We start from the raw sequence: 12,441 nt of genomic DNA on the forward strand, positions 1-12,441 counted from the left end.
CCCTGTCACCAGAAGAAAATGTGAAACCCCCCCCCGCCCACTTTTTAGATAGTGAAGTGGGTGGGGGAGGCTACAGTAGAATCACTGCCGAACTAAATTTCACGGGTTTAAATACACGGGACGTGCACACCCTCATGTTAGGTGTTAGGTGCCACCCTTTTATTTTGCAAAAGTCGAGCATCTTTACTGCCCCCCCCCCAGCAGAATAGAAGGCGGAGAAAACCGCCGCCTGTTCTGGGGAGCTGCGGGTCTCATCCGCGCCCCTACTTCCAATTTTGCAAGACGGTGCCTCTCTCTCTCTCTCCCCTCCAGGCCAGGGACGCGCCGTCGCGGCTTTAAAACCGATCCCCTTGGAGAAACTTTGCCGATCAATCAAGCCCTCGGCCGGATCCCTCCGCCGGACGGCAGAGCGAGCGAGCGGCAGCCGCTGCACTGTGGCGCCCTCCGCCGTAGGGAAGAGTCCCGCAGTCTTCGGCTGGCAGAGCGGAGCCGAGGAGGAGAAGGAAGAGGAGGAGGAGGAGGAGGAGGAGGAGGAGGCGAGCGGGACGGGGCGAGGCGAGGCAGCGGCGGCGGCGGCTCAGCATCTTTCTCCGCGGCTTCAGCACCACCCGGAGCAGCGGCGGGGGCGACGGATCGGGCGGGGGCCGCCGGCTGCTTCTGGCCCTCCCTGATGTGAGACGGGCGGCGGGCGGACGGACGGGAGGAGGAGGAGGACGACGACGAAGAAGATGGGGGGCGCCTTCGGCCTGACCCTGGCCCTTTGCCACTCCGTGGGACTCTACCTGCAGCTCGGAGCCTCCTCGCGGCCCCCGCAGTGGGAGAACCAGATCTCGGGCAACGGTGAGTGGACCGAGCGGGGGTGCTGAGCCGCAGGGTGGGGTGGGTCCTATGGGTGCCCCCGCATCAAATGATCAACTGCTCAATATCCTTTCGCTCCGCATAGTCCGCTTTGTAACCCCCCTTTAAACACCCACCCACACCCAGCTTTGTAGGGCACAAAGTCGTATCCCCCACACACATTTTTCATGGGTGGCGTGTTAGTTACCCCGTGTTAGTTGCTGCGGGGGGGGGGCAAGTCCGGAGCGTTGGCGCAGAGTCCGAATAGGGTTTCTCCGGGAGCGGTGGCAACGGGCACCCCCTGGCGTCCGGGCAGAATCGTGCCTCTGCCCAAATTGGGACCGCGAGGCAGAATGTGGTCGTCCTCCTATTGCTGTCTACGACCAACGCGTCCCCCCTCCCCCATTTTTAACTGCTCGGGATGGAAATTGCGAGTCCTCCGGTTGTGGATTGGGAAGTGGAGGCGATATAATTTTTGCCAGTTTGCGGGGCGTTGATTGGGGTGGGGGAGAGAGAGAGAGAGAGGGGGGGGGAGAGAGAGAGAGAGAGGGGGGGGGGGAGAGAGAGAGAGATAGAGAGAGAGAGAGAGAGACCGGGACTTGGTTGTTTGTAAGCGGCAAAGCGATTGTGAGGGCAGGGCTGGCGTCGCGGGGGAGGTCGAGGCAACCTTTTTTCTGTCCACGAAGGGAGGCAAAATCAGTCCAGGCGATTCGGTACGGGAGGCAGGATATGCGTAAGTTAGGAAGAGAACTTTTTTAATGCGGTGTGTGTGTGGGGGGGGGGTGTCTTTCCTCGAAATCCCACCCTTTGTTTGAAAGGAAGACTGGGAGACCCCTCCCCAGGGAAACCGCTCTCCAGTTTGGCACAGCAGAGCAGGAAATGTATAGGAGGAAGAGAGGCTGCGTGGCTGTTGGTGGGGGGAGAGAGAGCCCCCAATTAAGCATATGGAAGAGTCAGAAACCTCACATCTGAGCCGGATCTGTGCACAAAACCGAATCTATGAGGGGAGGCACGCACACTGCATGTACACAGGCACAGCCAGATTATTTCTAACTTCTGGAGTTTCTCTGTAGACGTCCTTCGTTCCTCTCTGCCCAAGTTGTGGCCACGATCTTGGTCCACATTGCAGGGGGTTGGACTAGACGCCCCTTTGGATCCTCTCCTACTCTACAATTCCATGATGTTGTGATAAATAGTTTCTGTCCATAGGGAGTCAGCAGGGTGAAGATGGTGGGCCTCACCTGTGGAAGGTGGGAAGCACCTGCTTCCAAAGCAGAAGGTCCCACTTTCAGTCCCTGAAGGAGTATCTACACAGGGCTGGGGATGTCACCCTCACCTGGAGTCCCAGGAGAGTACCTGTCCCACAGCTCTGAGGATGCTCTTGCCCAGAGTAGCTCTTTCCTGCTCTTAGCATCTGCCCAGTTTTCCAACACAGACACCCAAGAACTCAGGTGGAGTTTAAGCATCCCCTTGCAAATCCTGACTGCTCAGGATGCTTAAAAAAAACAAAAACACCTGGGTGTCCTCCTGGGTGGTTTGGTCCCAGAGAAACTGCCGAGGGGGCACCCTGAACTTTCTTCATCAAGGCAGGAGCCTGAGGGTCTTAGCTGACTGCAAGCAGTGTGGTGGCAGGGGGAGGCATAGAGGGTCTCCAGACAATAGCCCTGAACAGGCACCACCGCAATGGCCTTCCTTAAACCTCTCAGATAGCAGAGGAGGCGGCGGCAGGAGTGTCCTGTGTTGTGCCCAGCTTGTGGGCTTCCTTGACGGCATCTAGCTGGTTGCTGTTGGATGGAGGGCTCTGGATTACATGGATCCTCAATCAGATCCTGCATCCTGGTGGCAGCGCCAGCTGGGGTTGGAGATTTTGGAATAGCACAACTCCCTTCCTTCACAGGCTTGCTAAAGTCCAAAGAAAGACCTCCTAGAAAAAGTGATTAGGACTTTTTGGAGCCGGGGTTAAGGTTAGGATGAGCTTGGGCACAAATCCAGGAGAGAAGCTGGGGGAGAAGGAAGAGGCTGGCATCCTCTTTGGGAACAGTGCCTTAAGATAAATAAATCAGGCACCACAACAAGTTGGAAAACCAAGAGGAACCCTATTTAAAAAGGAACACCCCCCTAACCCTGGATGTGGTGGGAACCAGATATACCCCTGGAGGAGAGGCAGCAGTTTCAGCTGGCAGTGTTTGGGGAAGCGTTTCCACCACCCTGCTTCTTTTCCCTTGCCTTCCACAACACTTCTTCACTCCTCCCCCTCCATTTGCCCAGGAAACCAGTTTATGGCAAGGGGAAGAGGTGCAAGCTGTGTTAGCAACTGGTGAGGCTGGGGGAGTTGGTCAGCTTACCCTTCTAGGGACAGAGCTGGCTGCTTTCACTGACCTCTGGTGCAGAAATGTCCTGGAAGTTTAATATCACCCTGTTGCAAGGCAGGGACTGGACCGGATTGCATTGCATATCTGGCTGTGCGGTGGTGTGAGGCTTAGGCAGAGGGGAAGGATTTCAGTGCCGCGCCCATTAGGGAGCAGGCCCCAGGCAGCTTCTGGGGTGCAGCAATCCCCCCTTGGCTTGACCAGCATGCTCTATGAGCCACCCTGCCTTTCCTGAGTCCAGAAGAGTCAGAGACTCGTTTGTTAGGGGTTGCTGTGTTTTGTTTCTTGCAAAGCGGGGAAGCAGCGAGAGCCCCAGTATTGCAGAGCCTGCGACCAGGAGTAGTTCTGCAGCAACTCACTTAATCACAACCAAAAGCCTTTATTAACGAGGCTGAGGAGCAGTGAGTAAGTGGATCGTGTATAATAAGCCACTCGTGATCAGTAGGTGAATACCAATTTGAGGAAAGTGCAGTTTGCAAGGAACTGGTATCAATGGCTGTTTAGCAGATTGGAGATTGGCCATTTCATTACTTGCTGGAACAGCTTCCTCCTGGCACAGTGAGATGGGGAGGTGGAGGAGGCGGAGGAGGCGGAGGCCACAATAACTCCCTGGGAAGCAAGGAGCATGAACCACAGAGCTGGTGGTGACGTATTGAAAAGAAGGCAGGGGCAGAAAGGGGACTGGCTATATAATCCCCACCACTGACACCTCCTTTTGGCCGTCATCATGACACCTTCCCTGAACTGGACTCGGGCAAAGGCCTGGCTCAAGGGTTGGGGGAACCAAAGGGATGGGTTTGCTCAGGCAGCTCCCCCACCATGAGGTGACTTCAGGCAGTCACAGGCAAACCTGTGAAGAGAGTCTCACAGGAGGAGATAAAAAACCCCAACAACCTTGGATGTGTATGTTGGTGGAGATTGCATGAACCTATTCCAGGCACCACACAAGTTCAGGAGATAGAGGACACTGTATGGAAATGGAGGAAGACTGAAGCCCAACAGGCATGGTGGGATCAGGAAGGGTGTGAGTTTAGGGCTAGAAACATGCTAACCCTTTTGCAGCACACACAAAAACATGTGTTTTCTCCATCCGGAATCACTCGTGCACATCTTCCCTTCTAGCATTTGACAATTGAGATGTATGTTTTTATGATTGTGTAAGCTGTTTCCAGTTGTTTTTAATACTGTATTTTAATGCTGCAAGCCACCCTTTGAGTGAAGGACAGGTGATTAATGACAAGCATAATCATGGATCCTGCCATCCACATGGGTGGGGGGGCGGGTTACCTGATACACATTTGAAAAGCCTCCCCTTGATTAGGCTCTCTGTGCCTTTTCCCTTCTGCACGTGCTCCAGATGAATGAAGAAGGAAGTGGTGATTATGATCTTGCTATATGACCACCCACAGCATTATTGGGGAGGTGTGGATATGCCCCCTCCGTGAATTTCTGGGACCACCTACATGTGTTTTCAAATGGATGCAGGACAGGGTAATGCCGAATCAGTCTGCGGTGAGCTTTTGTTTTCAGAATGAAACCAGCTTCTCAAGAAGCACCTTTCAGGGGCAAGAAATATGCAATAGATTTAGGTTTTGGGTGGATACGTAGGGGGGCGAGAGAGTGCTCCGTCTCCATTGATTCTGGAATAAAATGCTGGGTGCACATAGCCTGGGAAAGGTTGAAACAGAAGAAGCCATAGTTCAGTGGCAGAGCATCTCCTTTGGAGGCAGAAGGTGGCAGGGTCCAGGAAGGGCTGGGAGAAAACTCTGCTTGCAACCCCAGAGAGCTGCTATCAGCCAGTGTAGACAAGACTGAGCTAGATAGACTTACTCAATCCATCTTATACTGGTTCTCACTCAGTATTAAGCAGCTCCCTATGTTCTAAGCCTGCGGTTCTCAACCTGTGGGTCCCCAGATGTTGTTGGACTACAACTCCCATCATCCCTGAGCTCTGGCCTTGCTAGCTAGGGATGATGGGAGTTGTAGTCCAACAACATCTGGGGACCCACAGGTTGAGAAAGGCTGTTCTAAGCCAAAGAGCAGCAGGGAGCAAAGAGGGGAAGCCAGTGGGAGCTGCTGACCAACCTCATGGCAGCCACTGTAAAAGAAAGCAGGAAGAAACTGGGTGAGCCAGACCCAAAGGAAGCAGGGAGGTATTGAGGGCAGGTGGGGCCTGATTCCTGACATGCACCAGCAGGTGGCCCAGTTACTATTCCAGTAATAGAACCATAGAATTGTAGAGCTGGGAGGGACACCCAGAGTCATCCAGTCGAACCCCCTGCAATGCAGGAATCTCAGCTAAAGCATCCAGGACAGATGGCCATCCAACCTCTGCTTGAAAACCTCCAAGGAAGGAGAGTCCACCACCTCCAAAGGAGTCTGTTCCATTGTCAAACAGCTCTTACTGTCAGAAAGCTTTCCTTGATATTTAGTCAGAAACTCCTTTCTTCTAAGTTGAAGGGATTGGTTCGAGATCAGGAGAAAACAAGCTTGTTCTTTCTTCTATGTGACAACAGTTGAGATATTTAAAGATGGCTGTTGTTGTTGCTGCTGCTGCCCCAAACACAACCATAGCACTATAATACTGCAAAAGAGAGGCCAGGGGGCTCACAGAAGGAAAGCCATAAAGCTGAAACTCCTTAAGCCAGGGATGGCAGAGTCTGTGGCTCTCAAAGTATCATAGGAGTCCAACTCCCATCAGCCCCAGTCAGTGTGGCTGATCATTGGGGATGATGGGAGCTGTAGTCAAGCTGTTTCTCACCCCTGAAGCCCACAACCTTCTGCAGGAGAGACTTCCCTTGCCCGTGGGGACCAGGCACACTCCTCCCAACACCTCCAGGACGGACCGGCTGCTTGATATTTGCTGCTCTGCAGCTCCACTGCTGCAAATGGCCAGAGGGTGTATTGCATCTCTCAGGCTCAAGTCCCCTGTGGATTTATGCAATTGCTTTGAGGAAATTGCTGCAGGGTTCAAGTTGAGCAGCTTGGGAGGCGTACTCTGAAAGCTGTGCATCTGGTCTCTGAAAACTCCCCAGGAACTCCATTTCCAAAATGCTGTTGGGTGCAGGTCCGGCTTGGATTAGGTCCTGTGGAAAAGCATTAGGGCAGGGACGTCTTTTTTGCCCAGGAGATTGAGGAGGGGGCTTTGCTCTGGGTTAGGCTGCAGGTCTCGGTAGTTTTGTAGATCACAGGAGCTGGTCGCCCACCACCATGCAAGGGACAGTATTGCAAAGATCACTTCCCTGCTTTCATCGGAGTTCTTGAGTTCCTCAGTCTACACACCAAGGTGTCATTGGATGGGAATGAAACATGGTGATTTAACTTGACAAAGTTATTGGGACCAGGTGGAGATTGGCATAGCACTGACTGTGTCCTTCTTCACAGTAGGATTAAGCCACCCAAATATTTCTTGCAGAAGACACCACCGAAACTCCTCTGATGCCAGCCTGAGGCTTCAGTTTCAGCCCATTTCCCTGTCAGAGTTTTTCCCGTGCAGGTAAAGGACACCTTGTGCTGAAACTCCAGCCTTTGACCTTCCATCCTTCACTGGTTCTTGTCTTTTCCGGCTGACCCACAATCTCTGCAAACTACCCAACAGACCCTCCTTGTGCCGGGGTCTAGGGGTCTCCTCTCTGCCCACCGTAATTTCCCAATGTTGCAGTGAGCATGTAGCCAGTTAGAATCCCTTCTTTCTTTAATTGGTCAGCAGGAGTGGATGGAGTCCCCTCCTCCCTCCCTCCCTTTCCCCCCTTGAGCTTCCTGGAAATGTAGGCTGTGTGCTCTGCCAACCAGGCAGGCAGCAAAACAAAGCCTCCAGCACGGCGTCTCTTTCTCTGTGTCCAGCAGCTAGCCAGGCTCCAGGGCACCCCAGGAGGCAGTTTTTACTGCAGTGCACATCCCTGCTCCCTTCTTCCTCCTCTTCCTCCTCCTCTACCTCCCTGCCTCTTAGCTTTCCCTTCAATTATTCATGCCTCCATTGCAGGCAGTCTGCGAATGCCCGGTGGTGCCACGCCTGCTTGCCCTCCTTCCCTGCCAGCAAGAGACTTTCTTCTGCCAGCGAATGGGCATGCTTTGCTAGGCAGCTACAGGAGAGTAGCACCAGGTGTGTGGCCATCCTTTCCCACTGCATTTTCAATCTCCATCGATAAACCACTTAGCGTAGTGGCCAGACAATTAAGAGCCCCTCGCTGGACCCCTGCCCTCATTTGGCTGCTCTCCCCTTTGTCTCAGCCTCTGATGATTACACTCTCCATTATATCCCTGCAAACACTTTGCATTCAGCTGGATTTCCTCAAGCTTCCAGGGACGAATTCTCCGCCCACCTGTGTTTTTCCTGCTGCTGTGATGCAGGCCTTCATCTAGTGAAATTGCTTCTGACACAACTCCCCACCCCCACCCCATAAAATGTCCCTGCACCCCATCTCCCAGGCCCTGAGAGGCTTGTTTGCAATGGCCGAGATGGAGGGAAGTGGGATTTCATTCCTAGTTTTGAATTCTCAAAACATGTGCGACAGCAAAGCCAAGAGCTAAAGCCAACCCCTTTCCTTGCTCAGCAGAGATGAGCTCTGTGTGACACCGTGGAATGTGGCTTCCTTGGTTCCTATGATACCGAGTCAGGTTATTTGTCCAGCATTGTCTACTCTGACTGGCAGTGGTAGCCTAAGGTTGTAGATACCAGACAGGGAATGATCCTGGACTCTTTCCCTTGCAAATAAGGTTTCTGCCGCTGAGACAGTTGAAGAAGACACAGAAAGAAGACTGAGAGGGGAGGAGGAGGAGAGCAGCTGAAAGGGGATAGCAGTCAGCATTTTGCAACCAGCTCTCCATCTTCCAGCTGTTTAAGGTTTAGGTTAGTGGTCTGCAGCTGGTAGCTTGTGGATCAAATCTACCCCATGTCATACTGGTTGACACACAGTCCCTCAGTGCCCTTCTCTTGGCTAAACCCCAGAAAGGAAAACTGCCCCAACCAGAACTTGCAGTGTGGATTTTAGCTCAGCATCCTTGATGAGGCAGGTGGGTTGAGTGATGGCTTCTTGCCTATGACCACCCCCCTCAAGTGGCCCACTGAGAAGGCTAGCGGCCAGCCACAGGTTTCAGGCATACCCAAGGTCACAATCACACACCCATGACAAGGCAGCTGGAGAGATGCTGGGGTTGTAAAGAGCATGTTTTCTGGGTCTTTTGCACAACATCCTTTCCAGCCTCTGCTAGGTCTACAGTTACCTGCTGCAACATTAGTAGGGCAGCGGATGATGAGGTCCCTGGGATGTTTTCGCCATATCTGGCAGGAAGTGTGTTTGTGTCCTGTGCAAGCAAAGCAGCAGCTGCCCTTGAGATGATGGGTCTCCATCCACCATCCCCTCTCGTTTAACCCTTGGTGGCAAGGAGTGGGGTGTTTTCAAGACCTGCCATGCTTCACGCATCTTTTAGCCCCTCACTTGCCCCAGTACTTAGTGCAATAAAATATAGGTCTTATTTTGAGGCCTCTCACACAATCTGCGCGCTGCAGTGGGTCTCCTAATGAATAAAAATCAGGACAGAGAAACAAAACTCCCGTTTTGGGCAGAGGGGTCTTGTGATCAAATCCTGTTTGTGGGTTTCAAACAGGCACTTGGTTGGCCACTGTGAGAACAGGATGCTGGACTAGAGGGGCCACTGGCCTGATCCAGCAGGGTCTTCTCATGTTCTTGTGTAAGTCAATGGTGACTACTCATGCTTAAGCTACCTGGCCTAAAGATGTGGTGGTTTTGTGAATGAACAGACTCTTCTCAGTGTGTGAAGTAGCTTAGCATGTTGAGTTGGCTGCCTTGAAATCCTCTTCTGCTGTGGTCCTCGGTCTGTGCCTGGGACGTGCTGAAGCAGCAACAAGCAGGCAGGCAGGCAATCTGGAGGAGGCTGGCAAGGGCTTGGCCTTCTCGCTGGGGCTGGGCTCAGGAGTGACCTCCAGAAGGTGGGCAGGATACTCAGCACACCTGCTACCCTATTCATTACCTCCAGCGTCAAAACCTGGTTAATATCTTACTCCTGTAATAATAGGTTTGCTTTATTTATTTCACACAATTAAGGAACTACTTGAGGGTAAAACAGCAACAACAACCCTCAAAGTGGTTTTACAAAAATGGCAAAACAATAAAATCATCAGTAAGAAGAATTAATATCATTTAAAACTTTCTAAAAGTTGAAATAAAGTCTGTTAAGGACTGATTAAAACTTGCATCAACTTTCTAAACATCTAGGTAAGGTAAAGGTAGCCCTGATGGTTTGGGAGCTCACCCTGTCCTGGGGATTCGAACCGCCAACCTTCCAATCGGCAAGCCCAAGGCTCAGTGGTTTAGACCACAGCATCACCTGCGTCCCTTAGAACATTTGGGTAGGCTTGTCTAAACAAATGTGTTTTTAGCAAGCACTCAGAAGGGTTCAGCGAAGGTGGCTGCCTGGTGTCAATGGGCAGGGAGTTCCAAAGTGTAGATTGAGTCCTTGCAAATGTAGAATGGGTATTATGTGATGCCTCTAACAGGGGCAGTTCTGCTGATCAAAGCAGTCCAGTATATGGTTCCTGTTACCCCTCTGGCTCCTATGAACTAGCTCTTTCCGGTGTTCTCCTTTTTAAGATTCATTCCAGGACTATCCCCTCTCTGCAGGCTGCGGTTTTATGGATGCTCAGATGGGTTGCTGTCTTAGATTTTGAAAGCCGCTTCTATGTGTAGATCTGAGTGCATGGGTGTGTGGCACACAGGCCACTTTATAAATGGTGCTCCGTGAATCCTTGAACGAGGGACCCTTCCTGCTTCTGGATGTTTCCACAGGCAGGTCTCTTTGTCTTTCTCACAACGCTTCGCAAACGAAATGTGTCTGCTTGTTGCCAGGCTTTAAAACTGAGGTGTACATTCAGTTTGTGGTTGGAAGGACTGGGGGCGGGGAATGAAGTGTCTCTTGCAGAAACAGATTTCTTTTCTGCAGCACTTCTTGGTCATCTTCTTGCTAGATACTAGATCTCTTGGCATCTGTGCAGAACATGCTGTGTGTGTGTGTGTGTGTGTGTGTGTGTGTGTGTGTGAAAGAGAGGTGTGTGTGTGTAGTGTATGTACATTGTTATGAACGGCATATCCCTTTGAGGATTCTAAAATCCATTTTTTCAAATAAACATCTGGATTGCCAACACTGAGCTTTGTAGGCATCTCTTAGGTTGTGCAGAGAGAGATAAAGGGGAAAGTTTAGGTGATGCAACTTCTCTGCTTACTGTGGCAGAAGCTACATCTGCCCAATCACTCTTTACTGCTTCGAAACAAAAGGAGGCTGCACCTCCCTCTCCCTTTCAGCTAGTTCTTAGGAACTCTGGTCCTATTTTTGATAGAAAGCAAACGATGGAAGCTTTTAAGATTCATTTGCAGTGAAGTCACCCACATCCACACTCAACTGATTCCATTCATCCCCACATTTATTTATGCCTGTTGGGTGCTGTTGTGCTCAAATCCTCCTTGTGGCTTCCCACAAGCACCTGGTCAGCCACTGTGAGACCGGGATGCTGGGCCAGATGAGCCACTGGCCTGATCCAGCAGAGTGGTGCATGCCCTGGTTATCTCCCGCTTGGACTACTGCAATGTGCTCTACGTGGGGCTACCTTTGAAGGTGACTCAGAAACTACAACTAATCCAGAATGCGGCAGCTGGACTGGTGACTGGGAGCGGCTGCCAAGACCATATAACACTGGTCTTGAAAGATCTACACTGGCTCCCAGTACGTTTCCGTGCACAATTCAAAGTGTTGGTGATGACCTTTAAAGCCCTAAATGGCCTCGACCCAGAGCGTCTCTACCCCCATCATTCACCCCGGACACTGAGGTCCAGCTCCCAAGGTCTTCTGCTGGTTCCCTAACTGCGAGAAGTGAGGTTACAGGGAAGCAGGCAGAGGGCCTTCTTGGTAGTGGCACCTGCCCTGTGGAAAACCCTCCCATCGGATGTCAAGGAAATAAACAACTATCTCACTTTTAGAAAACACCAGAAGGCAGCCCTGTATCTGGAAAATTTTAATGTCTGATGTTTTACAATTTTTAATGTGCTGCAAGCCGCTCCAGGGTGGCTGGGGAAACCCAACCAGATGGGTGGGGTATAATATGCTCTTCTGATGTTCTTAAGGGATTATTTTCTATAGAATCCCAGTCAAATGTGGTTCATATAGTGAGCATGTTATATCACTATGAAGCCCATCAGATTTGGCTATATAATACTGTCACAGGGCAAGGGAAGTTCCTCCCCTCCTTCTACACCAAACCATTGGCCTTACTCTCCAAATGGGAGGAAGATATCCGCATTGCTCAGGCAACTGGGTGGATGTGCTCCACAGAGGGTTTCCTTGCCTGCCAGCTCTGTGAAACAATGGTTTTGCCTTCATCCAGCTCTCATCACCGGTCATTGGAATAAATCTGGAGTGTGCATCCCTGTCCTGCCCCCTTAGTCAGCTGATCTATACAGGACTAGGGTGGGGGGTTCTCAGCTTGGCAAGGGGGTTCTGTTCACTTTCCCCTCTCCTGCCAATATCCAGCCCCATTTGAACGGTTTTGCAACTTTTCCAAAGGGATGTGAACAATTGCTGAAAGGTGTGCTTGCAAGTGGGGTTGCATCTTGTACCCAGCTTTGGTCAGTGCCACCTTCGATTCGTTTGGCAGCTGAAAGGAATTTCAGTGTGGGTAACACCAGATTAAAAATGCAAAGTGTTTTGCTCAGACTCCACTAGAAACCAACAAAGTAGCAACAAACAGAAGGCGGCCTTTGCAAATGAGGTTTGCTATCCCTTTGCAAACAGGCAAGTGTTCCCGAGAGATGGGCCAGGGACTTGCATTGCGGGAAATTGAGTAATAAGTCTGTGCATTCTGAGCTTGGCATCAGAATTGTTGGAGGAGCCTTGGGAGCATCTTTGGCACACAAGAAGTTCAGCTTACAGAATCATAGAATCACAGAATCCAAGAAGGAGAAGAAGAAGAAGAAGAAGAAGAAGAAGAAGAAGAAGAAGAAGAAGAAGAAGAAGAATAGTAGTAGTAGTAGTAGTAGTAGTAGTTTGGATTTGATATCCCACTTTATCACTACCCTAAGGAGTCTCAAAGCAGCTAACAATCTCCTTTCCCTTCCTCCCCCACAACAAACACTCTGTGAGGTGAGTGAGGCTGAGAGACTTCAGAGAAGTGTGACTGGCTGCATGTGGAGGAGCAGTGAATCAAACTTGGCTCACCAGATTGCAG

At 51.3% G+C, this 12,441-nt stretch overlaps 1 protein-coding gene across 2 annotated transcripts in view; it reads left to right on the forward strand.

Annotated features, from left to right (window-relative positions):
- The first annotated feature begins 313 nt into the window (after positions 1–313).
- VSTM2L (V-set and transmembrane domain containing 2 like) overlaps positions 314–12,441 on the forward strand; it is a 92,131-nt gene continuing 80,003 nt past the window's right edge. Inside the window, exon 1 of one of the 2 annotated variants that reach the window (XM_079980005.1) lies at positions 314–840. In XM_079980005.1, the coding sequence (XP_079836131.1) occupies positions 729–840 (112 nt within the window). In that variant the 5' untranslated portion in view covers positions 314–728. The remainder of the gene's footprint in view (positions 841–12,441) is intronic. The other variant, XM_079980004.1, reaches the window with a different exon arrangement.

The sequence above is a fragment of the Podarcis cretensis genome, assembly GCF_951804945.1.
Source record: "Podarcis cretensis genome assembly, chromosome: 6".
NCBI lineage: Eukaryota > Metazoa > Chordata > Lepidosauria > Squamata > Lacertidae > Podarcis > Podarcis cretensis.